Below are 18,451 nucleotides of genomic sequence, written 5' to 3'. Positions count from 1 at the left end.
TAAGTAGCTGTAAGTATGCAAGAGTCTTGATTTTGTGAATGATTTTAAGGAGTTTGATATATTTTCAGTGGGTGCTACAGGAAAATGATTGCTGTTCTTGTGCTGTGTCTGTCCTGCCAAACAGTGAAGGTTTTTCTTTGTTGTTGCTCGAGCTGTTAATAGCATTAGCGTTAGCATTAGTTAGCATTGTGTCATTGGTCTTCCAGGGTTCTGCAGCACTCGGTGGATGTGACAGAGGAGGACAGAGGTCCGAGCCACGGCAACAGGATGGAGATGTCTATCTTCTACGTCATCTACTTCGTCGTCTTTCCTTTCTTCTTCGTCAACATCTTCGTGGCTCTCATCATCATCACCTTCCAGGAACAGGGTGATAAGATGATGGAGGAGTGCAGCCTGGAAAAAAATGAGGTGAAGGGCGATTGATAAAGGAACAACTAATTAACATTTTCTCTGTCTCTTTTCTTTTTTCTTATGTGTTTAATGACGCTTAATCTAGTCTGTCTAATCAGTTTTTTCTATCTCTCTCCCTTTCTCTGTCTCTTTACTTTATGCAAAGTATATATTTATAGTCTAGTCTATGAAGCCCAAATAGATAAAATGTAGTCTGACTGTCTTTGTTCATCCATAAATATTCCTCTTATTGTGGGAAACATCTATTTTTTTCCCTTTGGAGTTTAAAGCAAACAGAAAAAAAAACCTTTTCCCCTGTTTTCTTTATTTCAGAGGGCGTGTATAGACTTTGCCATCAGCGCCAAGCCCCTGACCCGTTACATGCCCCAGAACCGGCACACGTTCCAGTACCGTCTGTGGCATTTTGTGGTGTCGCCCTCTTTTGAGTACACCGTTCTGGCCATGATCGCTCTCAACACCATTGTACTGATGATGAAGGTGAGGATAATGATGAGAGAAAAATCAAAGACAAAAGCTCCCAGTAGGACCAGAATGAGAGGACAACAACCGGTGTGACAGTTTCTACCATTATCTGCATCTGTCTTCTCACTCCTAAAGATGACGTGCCATTTTCCATATATCCCTGTTTGATAATGGGGGAAAAAAACACACCTTGTGTTGCCTCTCAGCAACATATTCTGTCAGGAACTTGCGACTGTTAACACTTTGGTTTTAAAATAAGCCAAGATGTGTCACTTCTAACGGTGAAATATGGATGTGTAGATACTGGTGTGTTCTTTTTAGGTACCACCTCCACACACTGTGATGTTTTCATTTAGATCTGCTGATGTTTTAATCTTTCCCACCCCTCCCTCGCCACTGTTTATTTTCCGAACTGGCCTTTTCTTCGGCTGTGCTGGTTGTTCAGACAGACAGACAGGCGCAGGGTGACTCAGCCTGTATTAAATATTGATCTATAATGTCCAGGGGCTGCTATTTAGCATGACCTCATTAACTGTGGCTGCCGCCCCTAGAGGAATGACTCCTTTTATAGTGCGACAGATGAAAGGTGCAGAGACTGAGGCACTATTTATGGGTCTGGAGGAATCTTCCATCAACCTGTAGATCAGCAGGGTGCAGGGCTGACGTTCAGTGAACTGGTTAGGGAATATTCCGCTTTTTAATCCTTCTCATAACACAGATTTCACGTAGTTTAACCCCTGCCACCTCTCTATTTCCAGTATTACTCTGCCCCGCCGGCATACGAGGCCGTACTGAAGCACCTGAACACAGCGTTCACTGTTCTCTTCTCCGTTGAGTGCGTCCTCAAGATCATGGCCTTCGGCTTTCTGGTGAGAGAAAAGAGCAACGCACAGCCTGACGGAATGTACATTTTAAGGTCACTCTTTAGAAATGACTCAAAGCATCGTTCCTGTTTCTACAGAACTACTTTCGAGACACTTGGAACATTTTTGACTTCATCACCGTGTTGGGCAGCATCACAGAGATCGTGGTTGACTTGCAGGTAATAAGAAAAACACGAGACTGACACTGACAGAGAGAGTGTTTCTTTTCAACTCTCTTCTTCACAGTTTCCCTCGATTTTAAGTATTTATGTGAACAGTAATACTGTATTCCTGTGTATGACAAGCTGACATCTCTCAGCGCCACTAGTAAACAACAGTTTCCTTCCTCTCCCCTGTGTTCTTTCAGTTTGTTGATACGTTCAACATGAGTTTCTTGAAGCTGTTCAGAGCAGCCCGTCTGATCAAACTGCTCAGACAAGGCTACACCATCCGGATTCTTCTGTGGACCTTCGTCCAGTCCTTCAAGGCTTTGCCCTACGTGTGCCTGCTCATCGCCATGCTCTTCTTCATCTACGCCATCATTGGCATGCAGGTTAGAAAGACACATGGTAGATCGGCCTCTGTATCTCTGTGGAGATGGTGTTTAATGTTCTACATTTACCATTTTTACGCAGCGTCCCTCAGCATCATAAGTATATTTGTTTTATGGTGAAATATAAACGCTCACAAAAAACACATGCATAACGGCTGGGCATGACATCATTTCTGTCATTGCTAAGGATTTTGTGTGTGTATCTGTGTGAATCAGGTGTTTGGCAACATTAAGCTGAACGAGGAGACTCACATTACGCAGCACAACAACTTCAAGACCTTCTCTGGTGCTCTGATGCTGCTGTTCAGGTAGGACACCTTGAGATCTTCAGTCCTGATTTTCAAGCAGCTTTAGACTTTTTGTCGTTTGTTTCAGATCAACATAGACACCATTGTTTCCATGATCCAATCTGAAATTCAACTCTCTGCTAAATCCCGTCGCTTCGCTTCAGTACTCCAGAATAGTTAGTCTCAGTTAAATTGAGATACAGCAGCGATCCAAGCTACACGCATTGCTACAGTTGGTTCACAAAATAACACATTTCCTTAATGTATTGTGAATAACGTTGCTAGGTTATGGTAGTTAAGCTTTGCTTTCTAAGTACCCAAGGGGCTACTCAGTGTCTAAGCGGTGATAGAGGCTGCAGTGTACCACTTACCTGCTTTGCAAATAGCTCTGCAAAGTGGGTCAAATAATGAAATGGCTATCTAGACCATTATTGAGTGTTGTGTTTATGTCTCAATGTTGAGGTTCAAGTTTGTTCTCATAAGCCGTGAAGAAAAACGATAAACGTAAATTTAAACGTGATAAAAATCGATCTCTTTGGCTCTGAAATCTGTAAAATGATACATGGCAGAACAACTTGCAAGATGCATTACACTTGCACTAAAACTAACATTAAAAACTGTATAAAACATTGACATTAACATTTCAGCAATGCATTGAGAATATACTGTAAATGTATGAATAACTACTACACAACAAGGTCTCACATTTGGAGCATCTAAAAGCTGTCTCTCGAGTGGTGCGAGTCTCGATACTTTGACGGCACCTACCAGATGGCAGACGTAACTGTGAATAAGCTGTGAGCTAGACTGCTCGAGTCCTAACCCACCCTCCTCCTCCTGGTGTTGTGTAATATGTGCGTGTCCAGGAGTGCCACAGGGGAGTCATGGCAGGAGATCATGTTGTCTTGTCTGGGGGGACAAAAGTGTGAGACGGACCCCTCGGCAGCACCGACGTCCGGACCGGAGGGGGGCTGTGGCTCCGACTTCGCTTATTTCTACTTTGTCTCGTTCATCTTCTTCAGCTCCTTCCTGGTAAGACGGGGAAACTGGAGAGTAAATGATTCCTCTAAATTGCAGACAATAACAAAAAACTGTTGTTTTTTGATTATTTTCCTCAGGAAGAGCAGCGGCTCTTGTTATTTTGAGCACTATGCTCATAATTCCCCCTTTAAGCACTTTCCATGCTCATGTGAATAAATGTCATGGCTTCTCCTCTTCCTCCTGTCCAGATGCTGAACCTGTTTGTGGCTGTGATCATGGATAACTTTGAGTATCTGACAAGAGACTCGTCCATCTTGGGTCCTCACCACCTGGATGAGTTTGTCCGGATCTGGGGGGAGTATGACCGCGCCGCCTGGTCAGTGTCCCTGTGCTACACTAACATGTCATTAAAAGTAATGCTGTTCACACACTAATCTCTATAAACAGATATCTGCATATGAATGCAGAATCTGTCGGCAAGGGGCCAAGATCGTGAGCGTTCTGGTTTTTGTTTGTAGTCCGTGAAGTATTTACCAATCACGTTTGAGCCGGCTTTGGTTGTATGCAGATAAACAGTCCATGTGGAGAGCAAAAGAGGCGGAAGACATCCGCAGAAATGCAATCTTTGAAACCCATCGGCTATCGTCTAAAAAAATGCATTTTGCATTAATTTTCAGATATCTTTTTATAAAGATAAGCCGTAGACGTCGTCTCTCAACTCAAACTCCGTTTGGGGGTCTCAAGTTGCTAATCAGACTGTAAACAATTGGCCGGTGCACAGAGGAGGAAGTCTTGAAGAGGAAGGGAAACCTTCAAAATATTAGCTGTAGCCCCCCAGAGGCTTATCCATCGGCAGACCAATGGGCGCCGAGATTGTGCACACACTAATGCTACAGATTTCATACAGAATGATGTGTTATACAGTCATGCTGTAAAATATTAACAGACTAAAGCAACTCCATACACTTATACACACATATGAATGGACGTTTTGGGATGTCTGCCCAGCACGTTTGCTCCTGTTTGTGTTTGTTACAGAGTAAAGAAAATGTTTGATTTAATGCTGTGTATATGTCCTAAAATGTTTCATGTAGGCCTTGTTCCCCTTACACTACAAGGCTTCATTGATGCACAACTAAAGACATGTATGTTCTTTCCAGTGGTAGGCTCCACTATAAGGAGATGTACAAAGTTGTACGCAGTATCTCACCTCCCCTGGGCTTTGGAAAGAACTGCCCGCACAGGGTGGCATGCAAGGTTTGGTTCCCCCAACAAACACCACCCCTCTGCCTCTTTCGTGTGGGATCCATCCTAACCTCCTCCTATCCCTCCTTTCCTCCCCTTCACCAGCTATCACCGCCCTGCTTGACCTTTAGGGGTGTGTTACTCAGGTCAAAGAATGACGACACTCGATTTTTAGGGTACTAAGGAACAGGACATCCCTCATTCAGGATTATAATTTTATCAAGGCACTTAAAATTCGTACTTTTGATGCAGTTGTAGAGCATTTTGAGGGAGGCCTGTCTCTTTCTACCTTTTGGATCTGGTTGTAAAGATGTGTTTAGTTCTCTCTCACACACATACAAGGCTACACAGTGTAAGTATTTGATATTTGTACCAGATCCAGTGAGGCTGTCATTCCTTTGCTCATCATGTTTTCTCCTTTTCCCAGATTTCTATGCCCTGATGGCAGCATAGAAAGAATACAACCTGTTTTATTTTCCCCTACTTTACTCCCTACTTCTATGTGATGCCTTGTTGGAATAATCCTTTCTCTTGTATCTCCTCCATTCTTGTTCCTCTCTTTTACCCTCCACCCACTCCTGTGATCTTTTCCTCATCCATCCCTTGGGAACACACACTCCCCAAACTCCTCAATTTCTTCTCCAAAATCATCTCTCTCCCTTCTTTCCTCTTTTTTTCTCCCTCCCTCTTTTCTTTTCTTTCTCATCCCCCATCTTCATGGCTACCTGGCGCCCCCAGTGGTCGTATCCATTACACTGACATGTATGAGATGTTGACCAACATGTCGCCACCTCTAGGCCTGGGCAAGAAATGCCCCTCCAAGGTGGCATATAAGGTAGACTAAACACTAGAGCCTGACAGGCACTGCCTTCATATTTTAATCAACAAGGACAGGCACTGTAAACTCTCATTTTGTGTGTCACACATTGGAAAAAACGAAGCATTATTTTTCTGTTGGCATATGATCCAGTATTGCTTGTTGAAGTTCAAGTGTTCAAGTGTTGCTACAGTGATGATTTGCTTGTTTTGCTTTGCATCTTGGCGGAAGAAAATAAGACATCATTATCTGTTTGCTGTTATCTGATGAAAGAGTCTTGGTGGAGTTTATTTATCAAACCACTTACATTAACACTAATCAGAGTTGTCAATCATCTACATGCTAAATCTTGTCATTTGTAGAAGTCTGCAGTCAACTGTGTTCATGTCTTTCTTACTCCTCTGTTTCTTACATTTACCTGTCTGCATGTGCCTCCTGCAACAGCCTAATGTTACATCTGTGTCTAATGTGAAATGTACTCTGTGTGTGTGTGTGTGTGTGTGTGTGTGTGTGTGTGTGTGTGTGTGTGTGTGTGTGTGTGTGTGTGTGTGTGTGTGTGTGATTTTGTGAGCCTGTCAGCATGCTCCATCGCAGATGAACGCTATACTCGCGTGTGTGTTTAGAACTAAATGTACAGAAGGACAGGAGAGGGCAAGAAAAAACATTTATTTTGAAAAAATGTGTCTGTACTCTTTGTGACCTCAGACTGTTTTGTTCAGATCCCCAAAAAAAGCCTTTTCCGTTACTTCTCGATATTGACATTTAGTGACAAGTTGTCAAAAACAGTTTTCTTGGAAACCTCTCCATCCTTCTGTATCAGCTGTATTTTTGTTATCTTATTTCAAAGTTAACTTTATTTAAAGAAAGCAAACTGTACTGTATGAAATTATGATTTAAGTGGGAACTTTTTCTTGTGTAATGATGCTCAGAAAGGTCACGGTTGCTCATTATTTGTTTAAAGCTAGTTGTCCTGAAATCAGATTTTGATGATCTAATTATCTCTGTGACATATTTATGGAGTAGTAGGCAAACTAGAGGTTTTTCCTTTGAGCTGAAACTTATTCAAATGTTGTTTATTATAGAGTAACACAATGGCATTCCTGCCTGTGTCCGAGATTTAAAAACTGTAAAAACAAAAACTGTAATTTGTTATCTGTAGATAATGACAGTATTTAAGTCAATTATAAAGACATTATGATCCACCACAGCCACTCTGAGCACGTTTTCACTGTGGTATGTTGTATAATGGTGCTGGCTTGTGTCTGACTATGATACTTTCTCCGCTGCCATCAGAGACTAGTCCTGATGAACATGCCCGTGGACGATGATATGTCCGTTCACTTCACCTCCACTCTCATGGCCCTCATCCGCACCGCCCTGGAGATCAAGATAGCCAGAGGTTAGACCAAATGTCAAAACCTTAATGGAACTCATTCGCTGTGGTGTATAACTCATTCAATCACACTTGATATATTTTTTATATATATATCTCCAGGAGGGGAGGATAGAAATCAGATGGACCTGGACCTGCAGAAGGAGATCGGTATCATCTGGCCCCATCTCTCTCAGAAGACGTTAGATGTGCTGGTTCCCATCCACAAAGGTCACATCAGACACTAATTCACACCTCAATGAAAGGAAACACATGTTATCTCTCATAGTAGCTGTCGTAGTAAGTGGTAATTCATTTGATAATGTACTCATAACAGTGGTCTGATGCTTTCTCCTTTTTCAGCCAGTGACATGACCATTGGGAAGATCTATGCCGCCATGATGATCATGGACTATTACAAGCAGAGCAAGGCCAAGAAGCTCCGACAGCAACTGGAAGAGCAGGTGCTTCTCTTTTTTTATGTTTAGGTGTATTATGACAACATTTAAATGTATTCCTAGGAAGCACCCAGGAGTCGCTGATTTGCAGTGATTTTATTGCATAATTCTGTTCTTTTCCTCTTGGCCATCGTTTCAATTTTTTTATTTTGTACGGTTTACCTGTTTGGTTCAAAATTTAACCTGAGAACTGTGTGCACTAAAACCCAGTCAGTTTTAATTTGATCCATGTCCACATGTAATTATAGGAGGGCCTGTTTTAATTTCCCATCCATCCCTGTGTGTGTTTATCTCCCCCCATAGAAACATGCTCCTATGTTCCAGCGTATGGATGCCTCCTCTCTGCCTCAAGAAATCCTATGCAATGCCAAATCCCTTTCATTCCTCAGGCACAGCGCCGGATCTGCTCTGTAAATATAAAAACCCACACTGTTATCTATATTCATTTGTGGTTATTCATGCTGGTAGGATCTGGTCACTGACTGACTTTACAGTTGCCCTCTGTTCCTTGATCATCATCAACAATGATAGACGCATGTATGCGGGTATATGATGCAGTGTCCGTTTGTGCTCCTTTCAGCACCAGAGGAGGTTTCGTGGCACTTAGCCCCATCTCTCCACAAGAGATGTTCCTGCAGCCGCTGTCCCGCTCCAGGGAGGAGAAGGAAGAAGAGGATGACGACAACTATCGTTCACCCTACCACCCATACCACCACCCACATCCCCACCAGCATCACTTACACACACTGGTAACCGTAACATGTAGTATTGAGAAAACTGCATAATGATTTTCATTAACCAATGAATCTGATCGACCAAAGTCCATTAATGGCATAACCACCCTCTTATTATTTGCTAGTTTTACTACTGCAAAAGAAATGTAATGTTGTAATTTAAACGAACATGTGAACTATATGCAACATCTGTACTGGGATGCATTGTTTATTAATTAACTTTCATTGTTGTTAAACCATTATGGAGCATCATTATAGAGACTTGGAAAGAGAAATAAACAAGAAACAACCAGCCCTCATTTCTGTGGTGTTTGTGTAGGTACCAGAAGTTGTGGAGTCTAACCAAGTGATGCAGCAGGCCAGGCAGGACCCAACAGCTATTAAATCACCTCAGCGGACAGGATCTACCAGAGCGTCCTCCATGCCCAGACTGGCTGTTGATCCACCGGTAATAAAGAGTAATTACTTTTATTAAAACACATTTTGTATGAGAAAGTGCTTTAAAATAATTTAACTATTGCAATTAATTCATAAAAGAAAAATGACATTTTCAGTATATATGCCTTCATGTATATGTTTTTTTTTATTATGAGAGTGTGTTTATATTAGGCGTCATTCGCAGTCGCTTATGTGATTCCTTCCTGGTTCTGTGATGTGTGTGTAGCCCGGGATGTCAGCAGACAGTAAGCTGATGAAGCGCTCCTTCTCTACCATCGGAGACCAGTGTGTGAACGGCCTCTGGCAGGAGCAACACTCTCTGGAGAGAGTCAGTCCTGACGGCACATACAGGCCTCGTCAGAGGAGCTACAGAGGTCACTGAACACACGTTGCATTACGTCGCACCTCATACAGCCTGATACATATTCATAGCAACGTTTAGAAGTCATGGAAGTAAAATGGGCAAAAAAAATCCATGTACAGTATCTGCTGCAACCCGTTCAAGTGCTGTGCATGAATTCAGCTGCTTTTGAATCACAGTTGACTTTAATGTCAGAATCAACATATTTTAGCTAAAGTGACAACAAGGATAGTCCTCATTACAAACTGAGTATTTTTATTTTGATTGAATGAACAATCAAAATAAAACAGTATTAATCCTTATTATTTATTTATTTAGATTCCTTATATTTCCTTAAATGACATCATTGTACCTGTAATTTATATATCGTGAAAAGAAATACGGATTTCCCTTTAAACTGGATAAATTGATGTATTAGGATATGTTTAACATTGTGATCTCCACAAGGATGTTTTACATGTTTTGACCTAAAACTGAGGTGTTTTTTTCCCCTTTATTTATTTTTTTTGACTAACTGAAATCTACCCGCCTCTTAGGTCCTCCAATAAACCACAGAGAAACAAGCAGTCATGAGAGAGGGCGATCTAAGGAACGGCGCCACCTGCTATCTCCTGACGTGTCCCGCTGCAACTCTGAGGAGCGCAGCCGCGATCCATCATGTGAAAGGAGACGGTCACGTTCTCCTAGCGAAGGACGCACACACACCTTACAGAGACAGGTAGGAGTGCAACGGGTTAAATTACACACCAAAGCATTCGTTTCAGAATTTGTGACCCAAAGTTGTGCTGGTTTGTATCGCACAATGAAGTGAGGGACTTTTTTGTACCTGTGAATCCAGTGAAAACCAGCAGGACTCCTCTGCAGAAGGACTCCTCTGCATTATTGTGCTTCTGTTGTTTGCAGGTGAACACATCAGGCAGCCCGGCCCATTCAGCCTCAGAGTCTGGTACTCCTCGTAATCGGCGCCAGCTGCCGCAGACGCCGTCTCGCCCGCGACCGTACATCTCTTACTCCCCTCTGGTCTGCCAAGCCAACACCTCTCCCACACCAGCAGCCCCCTCTGAGGACCAGACCCAGCCTCAGGATGGCGCTGGTGGCTCCCCAGGGACCCCGTGGAGGGCTGAGAAGGAGGGCGGCCCCCTAACTGCAGCTCAGGGGTCATCCGGCGGTCAGGTTTCAGGACCAAGCAACCCATCTCCTCATCGCTACATCTCTGAGCCCTACCTACCGATCCACGTGGACGTCAGCGGTGGAGTGGCAGGCGAGGGGCAGGAGACCCTTACTTTTGAGACTGCCGTGGCAACCAGCCTGGGACGGGCCAATGCCATAAGCTCCGCTCCTCAGCTCAGACACTCCTGGCAGGTTCCTAACGGGCATTACCGGAAGAACTTGGGCCAAGCGGGTCCAGCTGGAGCCAGCGAGCTGCTCAGTGACACAGATGAGGACGACCGCTGCTAAAAACCATGAGACAAAGAGGATGCAGGAGAAGCTCCACATGGCACCACAAGGCTCCTCTGTGGCTCTGAGAACTTGTATTCTCAGTACCAGTAGCATAACAGGCAGGACTGAACTCCACTGCTATTAGTCCGGACACTTGGGTGTCTGTCTGCAATGTGTTCTTGTGTTTGATTGTTTGTGTGTTTGTTGTAGCTGGAGGGAGGCTGTGTGTGTGGACACGAGAGTGTGTTTGCGCGTGTGTGCTCTCAATAGAGAAAAGTTGCCAAATCAAGAGAACAGCAGAGAACTGTACTATAAGTCGATCACAGCAGCAAACCCAAGCGTTGCCGAGCCTTCCCTCAACAGTTGGTGTTTTGATTGTTTGTTTTTTTAACAAAATACGGTGAGTCGTCGATCCAAGATGTTCAAACCTCTCTTTGAATCCAAGAAACTGATCTGAGTGCGTGTTGTGTAGATGAACATAGAGGTAGCATGTAAAAAAAAATGTAATACGATGAATGTATTTTAGCTTTTCCTTCTTATGTTCAGGTCATTTGAGAGGGTTGCTGTTTTGATTGTGCCTAGTTGTAAGAGTAGCAATGAAAAAGGGGTTGATTCAGTCGGATTTTGCCAATTTAGACTTCAACATAGTTCCTGTTTACAACAAGAGTATTCACATGGTTCAAGGGCATTATACAGTCACTAATCAATAGATAGCCAATACAAGGAATCATGTTCCAGACCTTAAAGTGAGCAAAACTTCTAGTAAAGGTTATGTTTCTGTCCTTATGTGAAAACAATGATGGTGTACTTTCAACTGGAGCAGCACAGTATAAGTTCATGTCGGCTCTGTGGTGTGAAAATGATTCTGAAGATCTACAGAATAAGAGATGCTTTGTCTCAGGATACTGGACCACTGAATTTGTAATATATCACCTTCTGAAACCTTATGAAAAAATGTTCATCGTTGGACCAAAAGAGAAGACGTGTGAAAATCAGAAGGACTAAAAGTGTCTCTTGCAGGTCAGTCGGCATGATGTCAAGCTGACGAGACCGTCATAAGGACCGGAACCAGTGGGGATTTCACACAGAACCAGTGTTCTGCATCTACTCTATGAACTATAACAACTTTAGCCTGAGGTACAACCATCTGCAGGACAGACAGCCTACGTGAAGGCAAAAAAGGATGTTCACTCTTCACATTTCTGTGCTGGATAACCGCTGTCGATGTCGCGTCAGAGAGGCGACTAAAGCCATTTTCTTCCGGTACATAGAGCCAGGGACGTGTCTTCTTCAGGATGTGTTGTCTTCTTTCATGTGATGACGAAAGGTTAATGTCCTTTTTACATGTGATGCAACATGGATGCTTTTACAAAAGAGGAATCACAGGCACAGTATGGTTTGTCTGCAAGTTAACTGCCACCTTGTTTCCGTCTCACTGGGGCCCATGTATCGATCAGTAGAATCAAGCATTATGGTATTTTCTGTGCTCTAGAGGTATTGTGATTTTCCACATGCATGATCATGGTGACAATGAGAGATGTGGGAGAGAGATGTTGTTTTAGGGCTGCCTGATTGTCCTCATTTTTAATATATCCACGATATTAAATGTGATTTAAAACCACCTCACCAACAGAGTAATGATGAAACAGCAGGCAGAGAAATGTTCATGTTTTTTTTCAGTCCCAGCACTGTCGATATCTTTGAACATTCCAACTTTCAACCATTTGTTGTTCCCCTTAAATAAGATGTATATTTATATCACGTGCTGTTGTGTTAGTGTGATATGTTGAGTTTGACATGTTTCTGGAATGTGAACACAGAACTTATCTGGACTGAGGATCCACAGGCCAGACAAGGTCACACTCATCTGCTGGAGTCCCAATCAGGAAGTCCTGGACTGAAAAATATGTATTTTAGTCGACACCTTTGAAGTGTATTGACTATGAAGCTCGATTCACACAGTATACAGGTTAGGTTAAGGCTTCAGCCTGTAGTTCATAGGACCGCGCTTAACATGTACGATGCAGCCTAGGACTTAACCTTGATGTCCGTCTCTGTACAGAACAACCTAATCTGTGCCTGGGGAAGCTCGCACAAAGAGTTCCCTATCAAGCCCGGATTTCATAGATAAGAGAAGCTTTCTGGTAAATATGTAGTATAAACTGTACAAAATAAATCCATGTTTAATTTATTGCACCGTTTATATTTTATTTGAATCATGACGTCTGTCAACGACTTTAACAAAAGAAGTGTTTACATATCTGTTCAAAGGACCATTAAAACAAAACCCTAAACCCTGTACTGACTGATAGTCCTACCTTTCAATATATTCTCTTCTTTTTTTTCATATATTTTTGGGGAAATTCTTGCCTTTATTGGAGATTTGACAACAAAGATGATACCTATAAATTCCTAGGCCAACAGAATATAACTATTTTATATTTAGCAATAGCGTTTTTTTATCATTAAAGTGAAATTTGTTATCATATACAAAGGCTAAGTGACATCCTTAAGGGTATAATGGGCTTTAGAAATTGGATACCAACAGATTTGTACTGTCTGCAAACATCCCTCCATTAGAACACATAAAAAGAAGACGAGATCAATAATAACAAGGAGATATAACTGCACTTGATGGAATTCATCTGCAACAATTACATCTTGTGCTTGTTCCTTTTGAGATTGAATGCACATACATACAAAAGTATCAAATAAATGTAGAGTAAGAAGTCAGGATGCCATTAGTCAAAGAGTGGATAAATAACACAGGTTGATGCTTTATATGCACAGAATCTTATGAAACTATATTTTATGGTTTTCACTGAACTCCCACTGACTCCTCCGGGAACTTTTTATTTTGTGTGTTTCTGCGTGTGCGCCCACATACTCTCAAAATAACCAGGTGCAAAAGTGTGAGTGTCCTGGAAGCAGAGCAGAGGCGAGGTAGGTGAGATATCTAGTTTGCTGTTGACAGATCGGAACACGAGCCGAGTGACAGAGATGCCAGTTAGGCCCGGCCCTCTGGTCCATGTTTTTCCAGCACCACTTCTTTCTCTGCAGTCTACTGAGGACATGATGCCGGGCTCATCTTTGCTCTCCGTGCTCTGGTTTCAAGCTTATTTGTTTGTAGTGAAACATGCAGATGGTCTGTTTGGGGAAGTCAGCGCACCTCAGCAGTGTTATCTTCATGCCACAGCAAAGGCTCATGGGAGGGACGGAGGAAATGGCACACTTGCAGGTGTGAAAGGTAGGCAAAGTTAGGATGAGGTAAATTTCTGATGGCTGTGTGTGAGGGGGAAAATGTTGATTGTAGATTGTTTTTTGTGTGTGAATTCGATATTTCCACTGGAGTGATACACAGAGGAATATTTTGGGCAACTCTGACAAGAAACTGTACCTCAAAAGACCAAGTTGTTACCTGATATTGAGAGCATTACTGATCCACTTTAGTCAAATACATCAATTTACAGAATTCTTTCAGTGTGAATCTTGTTAGAAATGATGCCAGTTAGTGTCGTTAATAATCTATCTTTGTCTTGTGTTTGCAGAAGTGGATCTGTTACAGCTGTTGGACATGCAGTCAGCCACTCATTACAATGTGTCAACAACGGAAGATGACCGCGGATGTCCAGCATATCAGATCGGACAATATTCCACACTGTCCCTACCGACAGCTACAGTATTCGGCCCTCTGTAAGTATTACTAACTAGGCTCGACACAAGAGCTAATGTAAAAACCTACCGCATTACTTCTCAGGTGACCTTTTGAATGAGTAAATAGGGTTTGGTTTCATTGAGTCAACAGGACAACAGGAAGTAAATGAGAACTCATTCTCAATTGACTTATCTGGTTAAATAAAGGTAAAATACAAATAAAATACAAATCTATGTAATATGTTCAAAATCAAACATTTTAAGAATATTTCCAATTTACACATTTACTCTACTTCGTTGTACAGTTTTGCTTCAAGTGATTTTTAATTTCCACAGAGCTGACAAGGTCTGACAAGGCAGACCTGTTTATCTCGGGATGGTTTTTCTTTCCATGATGTGTAGGTTGAAAGGATTTAGCTGAAGGCTTTGCTGTTAAACTTGACCTTGACTGTTTACACACGCGCTGTGCTAATGCCGCCTGAATCTGTCAACTTTGTGATACAGTTTACATTCACATGTGAAGCGGCTCTCTGTGAGGAACGTCTTTAGTCTCTCTGTGACACCACATCGGTGGATGTAAAATCTACACTGGCCTGTATTCTCATCTCACAACTGTCCATGTCCAGTGAAAGAGCAAGGAAAAATGTGCATGTGAGCGCGTGTGTGGGAGAGTCTTCTGTATGTGTACATTTATTTGTGAATGTGCTAACATTTACATGACAGTTTTCCAGAGGAGCTGAGTGTGCTGATGCGTCTGCGTCTGGGTCAACGTTGGTCAGAGGAGACGCCGCTGTTGGTTATTTTAGGGCAGGAAGGGGAGGAGCTTCTTCAGCTGAAGGTGGGGCCAAGACTCTTCACTGTCGTCAGTGCCTGGGAACAACACTATGAGTGAGAAAACACACGCGCACATAAACACTCACACAACCACAGACGAAGACCTAATGATCCACAAACAAACATCCGCCATTGAATGTGTGAAAAACATTTATGTTTGAATCTATTCAGGGTGACAATTCATAACCTTTGCAGATCACACAAAAGATTAGCGCTAAAACTGGTTTAGTTCCCAATCAAAGTTGAATTTTGTTTGACTTGAGGTTAAAGGCATTTTGCTTTGAGTTATTTATTTTAGAAAATATAAGAAGATATTAGTTTCAATGTTGGACCCTCCACTGAAAACCCAGCAAAGTCTGCATATTTGGATTTTTTAAAAGATGGAATAATGCAATGCATATTGATTTCAACCTACACAACATACTCCAACTCATTCCATGGATCTTCATCTATCTTCAAAGTTACTTTGTGAATGTGATTATCAGCATAAATGATTCTGAAGTTTTAGTTGTTGTTGGGTTTTAATATTCCCATATTTGTGCAGGCTGGGTGTCAGGACAGTAAAACACTGCTTTTTCGCCTGGTGTTACGCTGTAGATACTCTGTTCGGTTTCAGTAGCTGAAACACTAAATCACTGGTCATGTTTGCTGTAAGATTCTCACAGGTCTGTCTCACAGGTTTCCTGCTGCTCCTCTTTGGGATGGACTGTGGCACAGCCTCTCCCTGTCCGTCTCTCTGTCCAGGCTAGAGTTGTATCTGGACTGCTGTCTACAGGAGAGCGTCCCCGGGCACCTTGGCCTGGAACCGCAGGTCGACACTTTAGGCCTGACGCTGCTGGGAGGAGCTTCGCGTCCTCACCACACACCCTTTACCGTAAGACCCGACTTCACCCGACACAGCCGTCCTCACTCTTCTGATCTCAATGTCACATTCCTCACCTGGGCCACAGTCCTCCCCTCCCAACAAAAAGGGGGGAGGGCTCAAAGTGAACTTCAGTGGCAAATTAAGCAAAACACAATCATCAGTTGGTTCATTTGTTTCAAGTTCAGGGCAAGTATGGGTGTATTCAATTAAAATAATTAAAATCTCTATATGAACGATCTATTGATGTTCTCTGTGCATTTATGGAAAAGTGGAAACACAGCAAACCTTTTAGATGGTTCTTGTCTTACAGTAAATACAAATCTATAATGTAGGTCTTACATGCTGAAGTTGGAGTGGGAATAAAACTAGATTGAAAGGAGGCTGATAAGGACAGGAAGCTTGTCCCTCATCCCAAGCCCCAAGCCCACATCAGTGACAGCTGTGTTTTCAACTAAGTCTCACCTTCACCATCGATCTGCCCTGACCACAAAGGACTTACACCTACTGTACAGCAACAGCCCCAGTAGACAACACACCTAAGTGTCTGTTGTTGTTCACACTCTGTTCTAACTTGCTGAGTGTCTGGTGCTGTGTTGCCACAGGAAGCAGGAGAGATAGTATGGGGCTTGGTCTGTTGGGTTCATAATTTCTCTGTGCTGTAAACGTGCGGTCGGCCAGTCCTCCGGGGAGAGTGTGTGTTTTTCAAGCCCCTGAACTTAAGTGTGTAAAGCAGCTGCTGTCAGAGGAGTCCAGAAGTTACCTTAATCAGAAGCCATGCAGAGTGCTGCGGTGGTGCTACTGCTACTGAGCTGCGTAAGTCTGATTGTCTGTATCATTAATCTCTGTCAAAATGTTGGGGTGAACTTTAGAAACCTAAAGATTAACCGTTTGTTTAGATTGTTTAATCTCTTCATGAATTATGAAAGCAAAGGGCTTTGAAAAACTTGCTTCATTTGTAAAAACGTTATTTTTTTCAGATCATTTGATTAGATCAAGATGTATTGGAATTGTTATCTTTTAGTTTTAGTTTTCTCTGCCATTTGATAGGCTTTGAAATCATACTTGACCATCTTATCTTCAACTATCTTTTCTGTTGCATTTAATGAGATTTAAGTGTTTTCCTGTAAATGTTGGCATTGCTATTGACCGCACACCAGTTTCTTGAGTGAGTTACATGGTGTTTCACCATTAGCTCACATATTTCTGAGTTAGGATTGGGGGCTTCTTACGTGTGCATGTGAGAGGATGAAAGGCAGGAGAAGATTTTCACATCAACGAGTAAATCTCGTAAAATGCTGTGCAGAAAATGTCCACGTCTTTGTCACTGTGGGAAATTGTAGAATGATGAATTTAACCTCACAAACTCAAAAGGAGTGACGCATGTAGTTACAAATCTGTATAATCTTACCTATACTCAGTGCTACATGTTGACTGCTGACAGCTTATTGTTATGACTGACTGAATAGTCCACTTAAATTATGCATTTGTACTTATTTCAATTCAAGCCTAAACTAATTTTATATATATTTTCAGAATATAGTTACTAGCTAAATTAATTAATGAAATAGTTAATTAGTCAGTAAATATTCCTCTCATACATCAACAATGAGTCAATTAAAAAAAGGGATTTACAATCAAGCCAGAATTGCCTACATTTCTTCTCTCCATTGCTCATTTTTCTCTCCACTGAATGAAAAGGGCTAAAACAAAATGGCAGTATGTGACCCATAGCACAGTCGGACCATTGGGATTGGAGGCCATGGGAAAATGTATGGAGGATTACAACTGTGATTATATTATTGTTTCTCTCCAAAAAAATCCCTGAGTCATTCTTCAAAGCTCTAATTTAGGGTACTTCAAATCTTAATGTCTACATTTTGTATGTGCTACACTACAGCTGTAGAGTTATAAACGTGCAGTTTAACAGTGTTGAAATGATATGCAACCTTCAAAGCCACACGTGTTTGAATGTTTCTGACCTCTGCGCCTGCTAGTGGTAATATAGAAAAAGACACTGTAGCAGACAGCAATACGTGCTGAGTGCTATAAAATAAAATGTATTTGGTGGTTTTGAATTTTATATTAGATCATTTTTGCTGTGTTAATGTCATATATTTTGGTTGGGTGTGAGTTTTTTTAAATTTTTTGTTCAACATCGGCTCCTAAAATAAATCTATAGTAAATTGTGTAGCCAAAATACAGACACTTCACTGAAACACTTTGGCCATTGCTGCCTAGAATCATACATTCTATAATATCGGGACTGAAATCTGATCCCTGGTATAGAAATTTAAGCTTTTATTATTTTCCACCAGTTTGAGTCATTTTCTCTGATGTTGCTGCTAATGATTTATATATCCCAGACAGTTTTTTTTCTCCTTTCATGGGTTCAAATTCTGAAAATTAATGGATATTTGGTAGTTATGATCAGGACTTATGTTTGTTTAAAAAATCTAACTCAATGAAAATGGAAAATAATAAAAATATGTTGTATTTTTAGAGCAGTTTTAGGACGAGGACATTTTTATCCTCTCAGGTAAAAGTGGGAGTTTTTTTAATAAATTTGACACTACACAAAACAATTAAATTCATCAAAATGAATGTTGTTGCTAATCATTGACATCTCCCTGACTGTGAAAAGAAAACCTAGCATTTAGTATACAGAAAAAAAATCCG

At 41.7% G+C, this 18,451-nt stretch overlaps 1 protein-coding gene across 1 annotated transcript in view; it reads left to right on the top strand.

The window, feature by feature from the left end:
• The window catches only part of cacna1ea (calcium channel, voltage-dependent, R type, alpha 1E subunit a), a 72,745-nt gene extending 60,132 nt beyond the window's left edge, over positions 1-12,613 (top strand). The window contains exons 31-48 of the mRNA XM_076087921.1: positions 207-408; positions 724-888; positions 1,632-1,742; positions 1,835-1,915; positions 2,104-2,289; positions 2,506-2,597; positions 3,443-3,608; positions 3,806-3,933; positions 5,541-5,637; positions 6,913-7,018; positions 7,115-7,222; positions 7,355-7,455; positions 7,753-7,859; positions 8,030-8,198; positions 8,503-8,631; positions 8,848-8,995; positions 9,519-9,700; positions 9,886-12,613. Coding sequence (XP_075944036.1) covers positions 207-408; positions 724-888; positions 1,632-1,742; positions 1,835-1,915; positions 2,104-2,289; positions 2,506-2,597; positions 3,443-3,608; positions 3,806-3,933; positions 5,541-5,637; positions 6,913-7,018; positions 7,115-7,222; positions 7,355-7,455; positions 7,753-7,859; positions 8,030-8,198; positions 8,503-8,631; positions 8,848-8,995; positions 9,519-9,700; positions 9,886-10,440 — 2,833 coding nt within the window. The 3' untranslated portion in view covers positions 10,441-12,613. The remainder of the gene's footprint in view (positions 1-206; positions 409-723; positions 889-1,631; positions 1,743-1,834; positions 1,916-2,103; positions 2,290-2,505; positions 2,598-3,442; positions 3,609-3,805; positions 3,934-5,540; positions 5,638-6,912; positions 7,019-7,114; positions 7,223-7,354; positions 7,456-7,752; positions 7,860-8,029; positions 8,199-8,502; positions 8,632-8,847; positions 8,996-9,518; positions 9,701-9,885) is intronic.
• The last annotated feature ends 5,838 nt before the right edge of the window (positions 12,614-18,451 follow it).

This window comes from Anarhichas minor, unplaced genomic scaffold (genome assembly GCF_050575085.1).
Source record: "Anarhichas minor isolate MPS153535 unplaced genomic scaffold, ASM5057508v1 ptg000010l, whole genome shotgun sequence".
Taxonomy (NCBI): domain Eukaryota; kingdom Metazoa; phylum Chordata; class Actinopteri; order Perciformes; family Anarhichadidae; genus Anarhichas; species Anarhichas minor.
This window is presented reverse-complemented; position numbering and strand designations above follow the sequence as displayed.